Raw genomic sequence first — 17,637 nt, 5'->3', positions numbered from 1 at the left:
ATGTAGGCTGTAGAGGACCGCTACAGAAAATGGTGGTGGGGAAGAATCTGACCCACTAAGGACGATGTTTATCCGTGGGCTAGCATCTTCCCTCTCCACCGCTCCAGATACAGCGCCTGTTAAAGAGTGCAGAGTATGACTGCCCATGACTCTGGCAAGAAGGGAGAAGAAGCAAATTCAAAAAGACTTGTTTGACAAACTGGAGACTGGGGAGTCGATGTGGCGATTTAGAGAGGAAGAAGGCTGGAATGCCGAGCAGGGTTCCAGTTAGGGCTGTAAATCTTTATCCACGATTCAAGATGATTGGGATTTGGTGTGAAGTGATTCAGTTCATCATGAAACATAGCAAAAAATATCAAAATGCATTATTAAAGACATTTTCATCGTGCGTGGTATGCATCATGTTACACCAGTAGTGTAACACCACTACTACACCAGTAGTGACTGAAGTGCTGACTTCACACAATGTGCTTGGAAAGCACATAGTGACATAATTTATCATGATAAAATATCATGTTGCCCACTCCCGAGTACAATTCAGAATTATTAAAAAAAAATAGATATAAAAAATGATGTGACAGGGCAGGGCCTTTAACGCAGTAGTGTAATATCTAGAAGAACTGAAGGGATTAATGTTTTAAAATAGCCTGTGAATTTTATTTTGGTCCAAAAGTGAGTGCATCTATTGAATTGAAGCAATTACAGTCAATTCCAACATTCCTCATGCAGATGAAGTTCACCTTTAGACTTCTGTATCACATGCGGTCATGCGTTTTTCCATCCCTGGTGCAGCAGTGAAAAGTCCATCATGTGCAACAGACCACTTCTACTATATCCTGTCACCCCCCTGAGTTGGATTGTGGCTTTCCTGTGATGTTGCCAAGTGATACTGCTAACTTCATCATGTCCCCAGCACAGAAAATGTGCCCTGTGGGGTCTCACAGTTATCATGAGGGCTCTGTTCCCTCCTCCAGCTGAGGTTATTTCCTGGTGGATGATGGGGGGGCAGGAGGGTGAGTCATGCTGCAGTTTGATCAGATTAACACATCAGCTCTGACTAACAAGCCTCCACCAGCCCTGTTCAGTCACTCAGCCATCAAATCCTTATTCTGCACTCTTCTTTCTCTCTTTCCCTTCTTCCACACCGTTCAGTTATTTTTAATTGATTATTGTCTTATTATGACTCAACATTGTAGTGTGTCACTGTTGTGTGACTCCTACTTTATTGAAAGTGTGTGTGTAAGAGAATGAGAATAAGAATCTTAGAGGTTGTGTGTGATTCAGTATGGTCTATGAGTAAATCAAGAGTATGAGAATCTGAGTGACTCCATGCAGGAAAAGAGGGTAGAGGTCTAGTGTAGGAGCATTGCGCACGCAGTTACTAGCAGATCATCAGCAGATGTGTCTTGTAATGTCTTTTTGCTGTAAAACCAAGCTGCACATTTAAATGCAGTCTGTAAAATGGTTTGTGCCTGTTTGTGTCTCTTCCTCCTGTTGCGTCATTCTGACAGGTCAAATTTAGAACTTCTGTTGTCATGTGGTAATTCATTTAGCCTAGTACAGAGCAGTTAAGATGGGACTATGTGTGTCATTTGAGACTAATGTCAATCTAAATTAATGCTACATTGTCTTATATTCTCATTTCCTCCACATAATGAGGTTTCAGACCCTGAAAACAATAAACTGCCCATGTACTTCCCTACTGCACTCATATTTGTTGTCGCCCCAAGCACCTGTGCTGGCTTGATCCTCCTTAAGGCTCTGCTAGGGTTGTTTAAAGGGGTATTGGTTTTTGTTAGTATGTTGTGAATGTAATTCTGTATTTTGGCAGTCTTAAGCGCTTAAGCGAAGCTTCAAAACACAAATTTACACTTCAAACGATTACATCAAAACTGCTGTCCTCGTCCCTACGGTGCTTTGCTCAAACCATACCCTCACTGAATGCAGCACGCTCAGACGTTTCCTTCTCCCTCTGGTACTTCTTGTTCTCAGATGCAGAAAAAAGCTATCTGTTGGAAATGTGAAAAAAGGGCAAATTCATATTTTTGTCTCCTGTGATCTTTAGGTTTATAGTGTGCTTTTATTACTGCTATTTTATATGTACTGCATATATAACACTCGACAGAAATTGCACGCTCTCTGTTCTATAATTTGTGCATGTTTGCTCTGTGTAACAGACGACAGCACAAGCATTTTGCAGTTTATGCTAAGCTTAAACACTGTCTTTTGAGGGTTGCATTATTCCCTGTTGATATGTGTACGTGTGCAGTAGAGAGTGAAGTACAGGAGTTCATTAGTGCACTGCCTTCCAGCTTGCTGTGGTGCTTCCTCTCCAGTGGCTGTCACATGTCAACCTACTAGCCTTTCGTTGGGTCACATGAATCTCTGAGTGAGCTGTTAGCCTCTGCTTCCTATTTCTTTTTGTGCAGGAATGCAGGCTTGTGCTCGAGCAGAAGAAGTCTCTAAACCCCCCCTCGGCTTTACATCAGCACTTTTTTTTTCTTTTGAGCAGTGGCACTTCGTTGCTGATATGTGATAAATTTGCTTTTACACCATTGCTTGTTAACTAGATCAATAGATTTATATTTCCCTCTGGTATCTTACACTGGCACAGTTAAAGTGCCAGTATTTCAGCATTCCCTGTTCTTGTTTTCGAGTATCAAAACCCCTCCCTTTTCCAAGCTTGCATTCCCCTCCCTAGCAACCTCCTTCTGCCTTCCCAGGTGAGGTATAACTTGACAACATCAAGTACAACTGCTTTGTTTCACCTGAAGAAGCTCTACCATGTAATGCTTGAAATGTTCCAAAGAAAAGTGAGTGGATTTCTGTTCTTTTTTAAGCAGGGTGTTGTTGCCATTCATAGAACGTGAATTTCCCTTTTCAGTTTTGTTAGTGTTGTTTCTGCTTCTGACATTATAGACATATTGTTCGGTGATGTGAGGGGGCTAAAGAGATTTGGTGTGTACATGATGTACTATAGGTTGTTTTACTTCTAATCCTCTTATGATTGTTTATGTGTGATGCATGAAGGGGGTAGGGAGGACAGCAAAAGAAATACAGGCGCCCCAGTAGGAGGCGGAAGTGAAATTCGTTGGGAGTAGTAGTGGATGGTATGGGCAAAAATGTATATGTTTTTTTTTTTTTAAATAAAACCATTTTGATACTTAAGTAAACTTTTTTTCTTGATCAGCAGTGGTGTATTGTTCTATTTGTTCCTACTCTTTTTATAAGAACTGTTTAACAACTGAGGTAAATCTAAAATACTGTAAAAACAGAATTTAACACTATATAGACAGATGTCAGTATATTGCTTTCCAGCTCTAATAAGATAAAGGCGAGTGTATGTACAGCCCACAGTGTTTCTCTGAGCTTGGCAAAAATGATTCTGAATGTTGTTTTATTTCATACTTCATTTGTACATCTCTTACACGTGAGCTTAAGTCTATGACCATCAAACGCTGCTGGAATTTATTAAATATTACAAGCCGTTCACACTATCAGTTTTAGCTGTGAAGCTGTGGGGCCTCTTGGCTTTGTAGCCAAGGCCACAGTATCGACTGAAGCAGCTAGCTGTGCAAGGAGCACCATAATTGCTGCACTCAGAGCTCATGGCTAACAGCTAACCCCAAGAGACTGGCTTTTCCTGTCACTCTCTTTTTTCCCCCCATTGACTCGTTAACTCTCAACCAATACGTCAGAGGCTGGTTCCAATTGTGTTTATGAAAATAGGTGCAAAATTAATTATTTTGCTCACTGAAAGAGAGATGTTTTGTGAATGTCTTTTTCCCGTTTACAAACCTGTACTGCCAGTGTATGAGCAGGACACAAAGCCTGGGTGTGTCTTTCTCTCAGTTTGTTCCATGCAAAGTTGGAAAGATGCATGTTCGTAGCCAGAATACATACTATACTCAGTAAGATGAGATGGCTGGGAGCCAGGGTTGCAAGATATGGACAGAAGACTGTATTTTGCTGCATTCAGGATGGTCTCAATTCCAGACAAACTTGTTTCACAACCATCCCAGAACCATTCTGAAGTGAAAATTCATCATCCAAAATGTTCAACTTTGCTTACATTACATTATCTCTTGTAGTTTTTAAATACCAATTTACAGACTACCAAAAAGACAAATATCAGATAGCAATACATGCTTAACACACATGCACGTACGTATTTCCACTTAGATATGCATACATATGCATACAAACGCATGGTCACATTTAACCAGTCAAAATCAGGCTGTGTTACTACAGAAATTGTGATTACATAGTGCATTAGCCGTGTTTTTCGAATTCTGAATGAAACATCTTTTAGTCATTAGTATTGAGTGGTGAGATAACAAGCAAACTGTTCTGAACACAGGTAGTCTGGATGTTGTTCAATTGAATTTTTTACAGGGAATTTTGTGAATTGATTTTGACAGGTTGAATCAAAGTACTGAAATAAGCAGCTTCAATGCAGTCTGTTAAATATCTGAATATTGAGTTGTTGGACTGAATGTCCAAAAGTAATTAGCACAGTTTCTTCATATTATTTCATTTGATTTCATGTAAATACATTTTATGTCCAGCGCTTTCTGCCCTGTGCCCGATTAACACAGGATGCACAGCATATATATATATCAAAATAAAAACAGTTTCTGGGTTATATAGTATGTAATGATTAATCCCTTATACTATTTTTGTTGTCCCTGGGATGACAGGATGGCATTAGTCTGGAGCCCTAGTCACAGCACAAACAAATAATAGAAAAGTATTATTTACAAAAGTAAACAGAGTGCTTTTTTTTAAAGAGTTACTTTGCATATTTCTGGCATCTTTGATCAGTATTGTGAAGAACGGTATTGTGATAACAGTGAACAATATATTCTATAGCCCTCTTGGAAACGAATGTATATACTTGATTTGATATATCTGTTGATTGAAATGCTCAGATGAGTTCTAATGAATACTGTGTATATTGTATTATGTTTGCCTGTGCATGTAGGATGCGTGAGGATATGTCGAGCGTGGTGTGTCTGAAGGAGGTGGAGGGGCAGGGCGACCCTGCGGAGAAGTTGTCCCAAGATGAGCTGCTCTGTCGGACGCGGGAGGTGATGCAGGGGTTGGAGGCTCTCCGGGCCGAACACCAGGCCATACTTGAAGGGCTGCTGGGGACCCTGCGCTGCCTCAAACAGAGCCAGGAGGGCCGTGCTGTCGAGGAGAAGACTGCCATGATCCAGCGCTCAATGGAGATGCTGGAGCTGGGCCTCAGTGAAGCACAGGTCAGGGAGCACAGTGTTTTGAAGAGAGGTGACAGTGAGCTTAGGTGAAATTGAAAAATTTTTATTTTAAAGTTTGATTATAGAAAGACAAGCCACTTTGTTTAGCTTTGTTTAAAGAAAGAAGATTTAGGAAATGTTCACTCATCACTTCCTCACCCATGTCTCAATTTGACAGGTGATGATGGCTCTTTCAGGGCACCTGAGCGCAGTGGAGGCTGAGAAACAGAAGCTTCGGGCACAGGTATTCACACACACACCAATACACATAATTGTAGTCACAGCTTCTTGAAATATTAAAGCCGGTGTCAGGTTCTCAGTGTCTTGCCCACAAAGCTGCATACAAACACTTTCTCTCTCAGTGTCTGTCTCTGGAAAAAAAAAAAATATGACAAAATGAAACAAATAAATACAGAATGTTTTCGTTTGTGTTATATTGTGTTATGTTGTATTAACTTTCAGTTGTCAGATTGCAGAGTTGTTTAAATGTTATTATTCTTAATTAGGAACATACATGGGTACTCAAGTATTCTGAGGTGCAAGTATTTCAATACTGAAAACAAAGCATTTGTTCTGTTTTATCAAGGGAAGGCAGAGGAAATGTATGTCTAACATTTCACTGAAACCAAACAGTTTTGCTTGTATTTGCGAGTAGGTTGTGTTATACTTTGCTAATCCAAACACAAGTGTCTGAACATGAGCGTGTTGCCAGGGATGCATTGTTAAGGATGTGGCTGAAAATGCAGAGATAACGCAGCTTATCACAAGTTAGGCCAGCTCTTCTAGCTGTTAACCAAATCCAGAAACCATGACAATACAAATAACATGTTGGCTTATTGTTCATTGAGAAGAAAATACCTTCAGTCCACATCAGCATCCAACTTGACACTTGTTAGATCATTAACTCATGTAAAGAAACTGCCTGTTACTCATCTGGCATGAAAATCTACATATTCTCCTTGGCTGTTTTTGAATAATAAAACATTTCTTTGCATGCTGTTGTATTTTTGTGCAACACCAGTGACATCACCTAAAAGGCTAAGTCTACAGCCCTACATTATTTTTGGGGAAACTTTTTTAAAGCTGTTGTTTTTCCTTCCCTTGGTTGATAATTTCTTACAGACACTTGAATATTAAAGTAAGTCAGAATGTACATGTATATAAAGAATTGCTTTTAAAATTTAAATATTCTTTCTTACCTTCCATATACCAATCTCTCTCTCTCTCTCTTTCTCTCCATTTTTTCAGGTGCGGCGGCTGTGTCAGGAGAACCAGTGGCTGCGAGATGAGCTTGCTGGCACACAGCAGCGGTTGCAGAAGAGCGAGCAGAGCGTGGCCCAGCTGGAGGAGGAGAAGAAGCATCTGGAGTTCATGAACCAGCTCAAAAAATATGACCAGGACCTCAGCCCAACAGTGAGACTCCCTTTTAACTGGATCATTTTAGGTCTTTGATTATGCAGTTTTTCTTGCTCCTCTCTCAACATGTAATTTTTTCTCCCTCATTCAGGATGATAAAGACTCTGACTCCAGCAGGGAGACTCTAGATGATCTTTTCCCCGATGAACAGGATGAGCCAGGCCCTGGCAGTAAGTACCTAAGTGTTGCCTTGTCCTCAGTTTTTTCTTTAAATCCTACTTGCAGATCAGTGTCTATGCTTTATCCAAGCCGGAGAATGTTGTAATTAAAGTAAACATTAACAAAGACTCACTTTTACTTTATTAGAAACATCAAACTTATTTTACTTACCTGCCACTTTATGAGGTTTGTCTGTGTTATAAGTCTGTTGGATAAGAGTACAATTCTTTGTAGCACTGTTTTGTCAGCTACTCACTGTGGCATTCATCACTGGTCAGTTTTTGACAATGGGACTAAAGAATGGCTAACACAAGTTGTCCATGGCAACAGGATTATCGTCTATATACTTATAAGATGGACATAGAACATAGCTTTTTCTAATACAATATCTTCTATTAACAGTGTAAAAGCACATTTGACTAATTAGCATTTGTATCAGCTTCAGATTAACACTGGATGTGAATAGATACAGTTGTTGTATTTGAAAGGAGAGAAGGGGATGAAGCAAAGATGAGGGAGAGGAATAATCTAAAAGGTCTAGGTTCCCTGTCAGTCTTTTAGTTTGAAGAAGGGTTACCCATCCCTTTCTCTCACCGTCTTTTGTTTTTGTTGTGCCTTTTTGTTTGTGCTGGCTAATTGCTTCAGACCGTGAAGTGCAGGATCAAAGGATTGCGTGGGTATTATCATGGCAGGGAATGTTGCTGTATCCAGGGGCATTATGCTTCATCAAATGCACCCTGACATGCATGAATTCTGAGCACGTTTAAATCAGTTCCCTACTGCCACATGAACACCAAGGCACTCGCTCATGGAAAGAGATTTCTACCCGGCTTTATTCTAACTGGCAAACAGAACAGTTTACTATGGAGAGTTCTTTGGACAGTGTTTAAATGTTCAGGTTTGAAAGATGTATCCCATTTAAATGCTTTTGAGAATTTTTTGAATTTTGAGAAGTATTTGCCCAGTTTTGTTTTAAGGTCACAGGATCGACTACAGTATTTCTCTCTTTCTGTCTCTCTCCAGTCCAGCCTCCACACAGTAGCGCAGTAGCAGCAGCACAGCAGGGAGGCTACGAGATCCCAGCGCGGCTCCGAACTCTTCACAATCTAGTGATCCAGTACGCCTCTCAGGGCCGCTACGAAGTGGCAGTGCCACTCTGCAAACAGGCACTGGAGGACCTGGAGAAGACCTCAGGGCACGACCACCCCGATGTTGCCACCATGCTCAACATCCTTGCCCTCGTCTATAGGTCTGACTTTTAAAGGAATAAGACGGTGAAAAATTAAATTGACAAAATTCTTGAGTACCCCAGATGCAGTCAAGTAGCCCCAATTTGTCTGACCTTTGTCACGCTTCTGCCTCCATTGTTCTTTTTTTTTTTGACCACCATAATATGGTCACATAAACAAAATCTCACCATGTAGCTAAAGGCTGTGTGTAGCCATCTGCAACCACCTCAGGCTCAGAAGGAGACCTAATCCAGAATCAGCTTTTGTCAGAGTGACTGTCAGAAATACAGGGGAATCTAATCCAAGAGTCCTCTAATTTACACCTGCTTTGTGAATGCCAGCTCTGTCTGTCCGTATTTTTCTAGTTCACAGTAAGTCATACTGGGTCCTTGGACACAACATCTAGTCTATGCAACTTAATTAAGATCTAGATGTGGTTTAAAATTTTGGTCATGTATTTTATGGAAACGTTTTGAGCTGTCTGGGTGACTATTGAGTTCTGGCATCTGTTAGCAAAGTTAGCCTTGCAGCTTCAGTTCTAAACTATAGAAACAAAATTTGGACTCGAAACATGTCTGGGTTGTTCACCTGCATCTAGGGAAACGTGAAAAACATTTAATTTTTTTCCTTTTCTTCTTAGGGACCAGAATAAATACAAAGAGGCTGCAAACCTTCTAAATGATGCACTTGCTATCAGAGAGAAAACACTGGGAAAAGACCACCCTGCGGTATGTATGTGTGTATGAGGGTTGTAGATGTCACACCTGTTATTACAGACACAGACCACCTCACAGTCTGTCAGTGTTTGGCTGTAAATACAGCTTTGCCTGTTACAAGGAAAACATTAGGCAAAGTCTGGCCCACCCCGTGGGTTGTGCATATGTTTGTGTTTGTGAGAACGAGCCATTAGCAGCTGAGTTTGTGTGTGTGTTTGCTATCTGGGCTGGTAGTATTTACTATCCTAAGCTTATGTCTGCCCCTCCACCAGGACCTGCAGTCTCACTGTGTACTGAAGAGGTTAGAATTCAACCCGCCACCCTTGTTGTCTCACTCTGTTTTTTTTTTTACCCCACTTACCTTGTTCCTCCCACACCTATGGCTCAAGTGCACATTTTAATCAGAGTCTGATGATTAAAGTCACTGTGGGCAGTTAGTGTGTTAATTTCACATCACAAGGAACCACTTTGATCTTACTGATTGATCCTGATCAGGTTGCGTTGTCTAAATCACTTCCAGTGAGCTCTGATGACTTCCAACATTTTTGCCCAAATCATAGCAGTTGCTTGATTTGCTTGTTTTGAGAGTTGTTGTTAATTGTATTTCACTATGTGTGTGTTTGTGCTATAATATGTGCGTGTGTTGGTCCATCTAGGTGGCGGCAACACTGAATAACTTGGCTGTGCTTTACGGTAAGCGAGGGAAGTACAAGGAGGCAGAGCCATTATGCAAAAGAGCGCTAGAGATCAGAGAAAAGGTAAGTCAGAGTTGAAGGGTTAACATGCAGACTTTCAGTTAAGCTGAAGTAGTATTGGCTATATTGCATAACTTTGTGTTGAGGTCACCTTCAGGTTTGCCTCATCAAACTTTCTCTAACTTTGTTACTTTGTGTTGTACAACATCCCTGAGGGTTAACCAGAGCTCCATAGCTCACTGTGGGTTTCAGAAAGGGTGTGAGACTGCAGTGAGAATAAGACATAAGCAAGGGTGGCCTATGCTTATTTTTATCTATTCTGATGACTTTTTAAACATTCATACAAACGGGAAAAGTTTTAATTCTCATTCCTTCTCGCCTGATCTTTTCCTGCCTGCACCGACTTTTCTAGCTCTAGAATCCTTGTCTATGAATCCTTAAAATAGTCTTGCTTTCTGCTGATTTAAAACACCTTTTCTACAGGCCCCCCCATTTCCTCATTGTGGGAAAGAGTAAGGTGTTTTAGTAAGGTGTTCTTTGTCAGTCTGCGTAGATTCTTCATTTTACTTTCGGTCTTACTTCAGCTCTATGTATGATGGGAGCTCTCACTGAGAGGGTAAAGACTTGCCAGTATGGAGCACAAAGAAGAAAATCCAAAGATATTCTTAAACTAATATCAGGGCTGTTTTGACCCACATACCCAAATGAGAAAATTGATACCAAACTCAGAGTCAAGCAGAAAAGTACACTGAGTTTAGGAAATAGCTCAGCGTGGCTGAAGTAGAGTGCTTTTCTACTGGTTATCCCCTTATTAGCAGAATGTAGTGCATAGCTCAAAAAGAGAGGCATTTGGCCATGTAAATAGAGCAGATTCAGGTAATTTATGTATATTATATACATTTTTAATGGAATATCATCATGTAAACTGAGAAATGGTTAGGTACTGATTGTGATCTTCTTTTTGTACTACCAGCACATGCCTAGTTAGCTGATGCTTCCTAAATGAGCAAATGAACAATTGGAACTATATTGCTAAATAAAGAGAATAACGTAACGGCTTTGTCATTCAGGACATCTGTATCTAATTAAGATTAAGTGACCCTTATTAGTCCCACAATGGGCAAATTTCACCTCTGCATTTAACCTGTCTGTAAAGTGAAATACCATGTACATACTAGTGAACACACACACACACACACACTAGGGGCAGTAAGGACACTTGCCTAGAGTGGTGGCCAGCCCTATCCGCAGTGCCTGGGGAGCAGTTGGGGGTTAGGTGCCTTGCTCAAGGACACCTCAGTCACGTACTGTCGGCTCTGGGGATCGAACCAGTGACCATCTGGTCACAGGGCTGGTTCCCTAACCTCCAGCCCGTGACTGCCCCCAATATTGCCAGAAATACTGTCCCGTTTTCCCTGAACCCTCCCTGTACGTATATCACTGTTGTCAGAACAAACCTTTATGAATGCATTTTTGTTTTAATATTTTTACAGAATTTGAAAATGGCATCTCTGTACATTGTGTCAAAAATTCATGAGGAGAATTGTCATTAAATCCTATTACATTAATGTATGTTAAACTATTTTTTTCCTTCTTCTGTGAGGTTACTGTTTCAAAAATATGAGGTTTTACACAGACAGTGATGATATATTTTGTGTGGATGTTTTGTTTTACAAATGAAAAACCTACAAGCAGTGTTGCATTTACCTTGTTGGTCTGATATCTGTGCCATCAGGTGTGGGAATATATATTGCATGTACTAACAGCGACATGCCCTGCATAAGCACCTTAAAAAGACACACTGAAACCTTTATATGAAGAGCCATGCACTTTTTCATTAAATACTCTGTGAACATGTGAGAGGCGAAGGGAAGCGACAGGGAGGTTGTAATATTTCTTTTTGCAAGTACAGCTCAAAGACACAGACAATTTGTTCTACTTAATAGTCTTCAGAGTTGGTAGTTAATCAACCCACTAAGCAATTGAAGCTCTACAGTAGCACTGTGGGTCTGAAGGTACGGTCAGAAAGCAGTGTGATAGTTTGAGGTACTGTTTCAGCTCAGAGCACTGCGCTTTAAAAAACAAGCAAATAAATTACAAGAATGACCGTGAAAACAGCTTTAATTGTTCAGCTTGCTGATTAGTGGCATCTGCAACACATAAAATTATAAGCGACATGGTAGACTTGTGAAAGATGGCATTAATATGAATGTTTTCAAATTACGTTTGAAAATTACATTGATAATGTTTTCAAAGTTTTTTTTAAACTTTTAGATTCACTAAACAGTTCCCGCTCAAGCACATGTACTGATTAAGTATACACATAAAGTGAACCAGTACAAAAATGCCTGCGACCCATATTTTTTACATTGTGGTAGATTGTTAGTAATTAAATGATTTTTTTAAAAGGCCAGAAAATTAAAAAAAGGTCCTTGCAAAGTTTTCCAGAAATGTGAAAGTACTTTATAGGAAAAATATAAACTTGAAAACCTATGAAAACTTATTTTAACTTGTATTAATTAATTAACTAATACAAAAGAAATGGGCTTTTAACACATTTTTAATAGAATAATCAATTTTAACCAAGTAATCTTGAAAGCCCTAACTGATATTGACTGCAGTTAGGCCCTGGTGCCCTGATGTAGGTGCCCTGGCTGCCGAGTCACTCACACAAACAACCTCGACCCCTTACTGTGACCAATCAATACTTTCAGTACAACTCCCTTCAGTGCTGGAGTGCTGCAGAGGACAGCAGAGGGAGGATGAAATAGAGACCCTCTGTGTTAAAGCTCAATGCGCACCCTTTATCACAAGGAGAGTGGGAGTCTGCAGGGGTTTGAACTTCAGTAATTGCTTATCAGAGCAGTGGTGTGGGAAAGAGCCTGAAACTCTCAAGCGTAATTAAGCACATTTAGATGAGGCTCTATGGCATATTTTAGCTTCTCAATGCTTTGATCATTCTGTCCATGTTAATAATCAGTACTAAATAGGAAGAGTTGGAGTGAGCAGGAGAGAGAGCAAAAGATTCTGAGGAGGAGAGTGCAAGGAGGATAGCCCCAGGGTTATGCTTTTTTACGTTAGATATTCACTATGTGGCCTGTACAGCACAGCACAGTGTGGTTAGACATTCATTGTGCCCTCATTCTGACATGATCAATAACAGCGTCTGTTTGGGTTGAGAGAGGAATGGATGGGATAAGAGAGGGCACTCTTTCATTAAAATTGCCGTTCCACCCACTAACCCTCTGGATGAGAAAAGAAAGAATTGGAATCGGAGAACTGAGGTTTTTTTTTTAAATGCATATAAGCAGTTCAGTCTAAAAAGCTTGCGATATATTATCTAATATGCAGAGCACTATAGATTGTTGATTCCTCTCTTACTGGTGTGTTTAACAAAAGTAGGACTTATTGATTAGCACATTCTGTGCATATTACCTAGAAGCAGCTTCAGAGGGAGATGAGAGAGGAGCACATAGCAAGTGCAAAGCAGTGCAAGGATGCGAGGAGGGTTGGTCCTGATAATTATGTGCCTTGGGACTGTTAGAGGGAGAAATAACTGTTTTAATGATGTCACTGTCTCTCTTTCTTGAAAAAGAAAAAATGCAGGGAAGAGAAGAAGACTAGGAAATGAGAGCGCCTTTCAGAATGTGTTGCCTAACCTAGCTGACTTGTCTGTTTTTGTGTTTTTAGAGACTAGGGAAGCTTCACTGTAACCCAGTTTTCAGTGTTTTGATCCTTCTTTTCTTACTCAAATGCAGTGGTGCTCTTATTATTTTTGACATACATTTTTTTAATACATGATGTCTGTGTTCTGACAGCCATAGATCTGTACAATGTATCTAAAAAAGTTAAATAGGAGGTGAAATAGTAAACTGAAGGGGAATTGCTTTCATGGTTCTGCATAATTCAAAGGTGTTTTAATGTAAATTACTCCGGTCTAGAGAAACTTACTGAATCATAGAGTGTATTACTTGCACTTAATCTGATAACTGCAGAAAATGTGATTTTGTCAGTAATCTGATCAATGAGTTTACATGCGCTTGGGTAATCAGATAATAGGGAAACTCCAGGTCTGCATGAGTCAGGCAATAATAGGATTTCTGCTTTGAAACCAGCCAGTAAACTCACAGAAGACAACATGACTTACATGTAATGTAAAACTCATCGAGCCTCTTTACCTGAAAATATGAACATACATCATCTAGAAGATAAAGAACCTTTTAAATCCATCATTTGTCAAGCATGTCAAACACTGCTTGCTTATTTCTGGTACCTCCATCTGTTGTCGTATGTGCGCAGACAGAGAAATCCAAAAGAAATCAGTGTAACAGTTTACATGCACTGAGAAATCAAATTACTGAGCTACAATCCAACCCTCTCTATCAAATTTCTTCATCAGATTTCTAGACCTTACTCCGATCTAAGAAAAAAGTGTATGCTGTTCTCATGACCATTTAAATAATCAGATAACTGCAAAAATCTGATTATGATTGGATTATTGAGTGCATGTAAACACACTCACAGTAGTTCAAAACAGTGGACATCTCAACCAGATGTTTTAAGTCTTTCATGCAACTAAACTACCCCATGTAAAGTTCTAACATGAAATGGTCATGAATGTGTTGCCTGGTGCTGGTGGACAATGTTTCACTGTAGTTTTGTGATAAGATTTAGTCTAAAACTTACTCAATAATATAACTATATATAATAATATTACTCAATACATTTTTTTCATTGTAGATATTGTGACCCCTAGTTTTATCACCATTGACCTTAGTTTTATCACCAAGAAAATCAGTATGTTTCTCTACATTCAGTGTCTTTCTCTGCAAGGCACAGTTTCACATCACATCACTCTAAGTTACATTGTTTACATCTCAACAACTAAACTGAATTGATTTGCCTTTAAACATGGCAGAGCTATTTCAATTCTCTACTTAGTCATACAAAAACTGTTCACCAGTTGTACAACTTTTAGCCTGCTACTTGGCTAACAGGAACCATTGCAATCTTACAATCCTACAAACATTACTGTAACTTAGGTAACAATGCCTTTTTACACATTAAATAATAATAAGCATTTTGTAAGGATTTATAAATGACATTATATCATCATTTGAAAATCAGTGCAGTCACTGTCTGACAGTTACTATCTTGGTCTGATAGAGCATCTGTCACACTGTGTGTCCTTGTCCTCTACAGGAATGTTAAATGATGCTACAGCAAGGAAGTATATAGTACTTGCATACTGAAAAGACAGTTGAATTATATTTTAAATGATTATTTTATGTGATTAGATTGTCCTGATCACAGGTGGTATTTATCACTCTTGTAGTGGTGGACTACATATGCAGATCTAGAGTTCATTCACAATATATTTAATGTTCATGCTGTGTAAAAATAAGTATAGTCCACATTAAAAGTCAGTTGCATAAGCCATGGCTCCCTCTTTGCTGATGCTGTTGGGCTTTTCTCCGTGTGTGTGTGCATGTACAGTCCTACAATTTGCCTTAAGATGGATTAATTTTAAGCAGCTGAATAACTGCTTATTTGTATGTTTCAGGTGCTGGGGAAGGACCACCCTGATGTGGCAAAACAGCTCAATAACCTTGCCTTGCTGTGTCAGAACCAGGGCAAGTATGAGGAGGTGGAGTATTACTACCAGAGAGCCCTTGAAATTTATCAGACCAAACTGGGTCCTGATGACCCTAATGTGGCCAAAACCAAAAACAATCTGGTACGTGCCTCCTTATTTTACTCTTTATAAATGTTATTGTAGCTTATTGAGAGAGCTGTCCGTGATATATAGTCTGCTGATTCCCACCCGCTAGGCTGCAAGTGTAGACACTGTCACATGCATCATCTAACCCATCATCTAATTAAGAAGGGAGGATAAAACACTAGTGTAGCCAGTCCCAGCATCATCTAACCCATCACTTCACAGCAAAGCATGCATAGAGCAGACCCATTTGCACACAAGGTTATGTTTTCAGCACAGTTGTTGGATGCTTTTAGATTAATAGGACTCAATTTGTCCCTGCAGCAGCTGGACTGTGTGTCAGAGTGTGATTCCTTTCAGAAGAAATGTTTAAGCTTCCGTCCTGGGAACCATTAATTATTATCACATCTTGGACAGCAGTTCATAACCATTATTTTTTCTGCTTTTTTCTTAATTTTATGTAATATGCCTCTCTCACTATTCACAGAAAAGCATTCTCTTTTACTCTCTCTGTCCCAGGCCTCATGTTATTTGAAGCAGGGGAAGTTTAAGCTAGCAGAGACTCTGTATAAGGAGATCCTCACACGAGCTCATGAGAGGGAGTTTGGTTCTGTGGACGGTAGGTACATTGGACTTTAATCCTTTCCTTTAACAGTGCTGCTTTTTAAATCATCCTCCTGGTGATTGTACAATTGCCTGGATTCAGAGCATTACTAAACTGGATTAAGTGTTCCCCTGTAAGGGAGGCTCCTGAGTGGTGCAACACTAGTAACACTGCTTATGAAGTAGAGAGATGCCCTGCTAGTTGGAGAGAATCTGAGCTGTGCGCTGTTTTTCAGAGTGCTGTACTCATTCAGGTTGATATGCACAGAAAGTTGGGTGTTTAGCACTCTCCATTGACACACTCTCCATTGAGATCTACATTGTGACACTTGGCTTGAAACGATCAGAAAAACTATCACCCTTACATCATGGTACATGGTAAATAATTGAAACTAAATGAAGAAAATTAGAACTACAGTTATAGTTTGTAGTTCTGTAGTTCTTTTTCACCTCTTTGAGAGACTGCTGTAACCTATAAAATACGATTTAACTACTAATTAAACTAATTAATTAATTTGTTAATTTAATATGTCCAAATTTAATTTGTATTTGTAATTTTAGTATAACGCTGTTTGTAAAATATTACATTAATACATTATATAATACATTATAATACATTATAAAGTAATAATGTGCTTTTTTGTGCTCACAGACCCACTCAAATATGTGCAATTACACATAATCATGTGTGGAATCAAACAAAGCTTTTATTTATCTGCCGCGTATGAAAATATGAGAAAAAACACGTCCTCTGTATCAAATGTGGAAACTAGCATAAGTACTAATAACTTGAGTGATAACTTCATCGTTAGCTTACCTTCTGAACCTTTTGAAAAGTAATGATTTTTAAAGTAGCAATAATAAACTTTAATAATAAACTAAATATTATAGCTTTAGTGTACTTATTGGGCATGTACTAATGCTTGGTGACTGTATATTTACCTGAAAGACTAAAAACTAGCAAAACTAGCAGGAGTGCACCCTCAAGTACTATTAGGTCCAGTTGGTACAAATTTGAACAGGTACCAAATACATAACACTGAAATGTAATGCTGGACCACTGGCCAGTGGAAAAAGCACACTGACAGTTTTCTGGTGCCAAAGGTTTAGGTACTTAAACTTTCGATATATTGACGCATACTGTTGTGAGTAGATCTGCCTTGCCATGTCCTGTTGCTCCACAGTGCTTGTCTTTAACCTTTATAATGTGCTATACCCTTCCTTAAAATATGCTTATTGGTTGCAGCAGTTGTAAATTCACAAGATTGTTCGTCCTGCAGTTCACCATGATCCATGGGGAAAAAATTATAGTGCAAACCATAACACACAGAGAGACAGAGCCATGGGAATGATTAATGTTTAGAGTTTAAGCAAACCCCTCATGTCTAAACTAAAAGGTCAGGCTTTTTATTCTAGTGGAGTCATTGATTCTACCAACGTCATAACTCACTCAACCCTGGCCTTTAGAGCGAGCCAGTCTAGGTGTTTGAAAATGAGGAGGGTGTGGAGGAGAAGAGGAGGGAGTGTAGTCTGGAATGTGTTCTTTTTTCTCATTTCCTGAGTTTGACTGTGCAGATGAGAACAAGCCCATCTGGATGCATGCAGAGGAGAGAGAGGAACAGAGCAAGGTAAGAAAAAAAGTAAAACCTCACAGGTCATATGGACAAAAGTACAAGAAGCAGAGAGAAGCCTTGTATTTCTGAGAGGTATAATGGATAAAAGAGCTTAAATTACAGATGTCAGAAGTGCATGATATGTCTGTTTGTACCTTGGGCAAGTTTATAAAATCTAAGCATTTTATTGAAACTTACGTAATCATTTCAAGGTAAAGTTGATAGTACT

General features: G+C 39.4%; 1 protein-coding gene across 5 annotated transcripts in view; it reads left to right on the top strand.

The window, feature by feature from the left end:
* klc1a (kinesin light chain 1a) overlaps positions 1–17,637 on the top strand; it is a 35,137-nt gene that overhangs the window by 1,686 nt on the left and 15,814 nt on the right. For all 5 annotated transcript variants that reach the window (XM_017725038.2, XM_017725029.2, XM_017725044.2 and 2 more), the window contains exons 2-11: positions 4,985–5,261; positions 5,437–5,502; positions 6,507–6,671; positions 6,766–6,844; positions 7,857–8,082; positions 8,703–8,790; positions 9,435–9,536; positions 15,037–15,210; positions 15,712–15,811; positions 17,371–17,423. In XM_017725038.2, coding sequence (XP_017580527.2) covers positions 4,986–5,261; positions 5,437–5,502; positions 6,507–6,671; positions 6,766–6,844; positions 7,857–8,082; positions 8,703–8,790; positions 9,435–9,536; positions 15,037–15,210; positions 15,712–15,811; positions 17,371–17,423 — 1,329 coding nt within the window. In that variant the 5' untranslated portion in view covers position 4,985. The remainder of the gene's footprint in view (positions 1–4,984; positions 5,262–5,436; positions 5,503–6,506; positions 6,672–6,765; positions 6,845–7,856; positions 8,083–8,702; positions 8,791–9,434; positions 9,537–15,036; positions 15,211–15,711; positions 15,812–17,370; positions 17,424–17,637) is intronic.

Source organism: Pygocentrus nattereri, chromosome 5 (assembly GCF_015220715.1).
Source record: "Pygocentrus nattereri isolate fPygNat1 chromosome 5, fPygNat1.pri, whole genome shotgun sequence".
Classification (NCBI taxonomy): domain Eukaryota; kingdom Metazoa; phylum Chordata; class Actinopteri; order Characiformes; family Serrasalmidae; genus Pygocentrus; species Pygocentrus nattereri.
The sequence above is the reverse complement of the archived record's forward strand: the minus strand, read 5'-3'. Positions and strand labels throughout refer to the sequence as shown.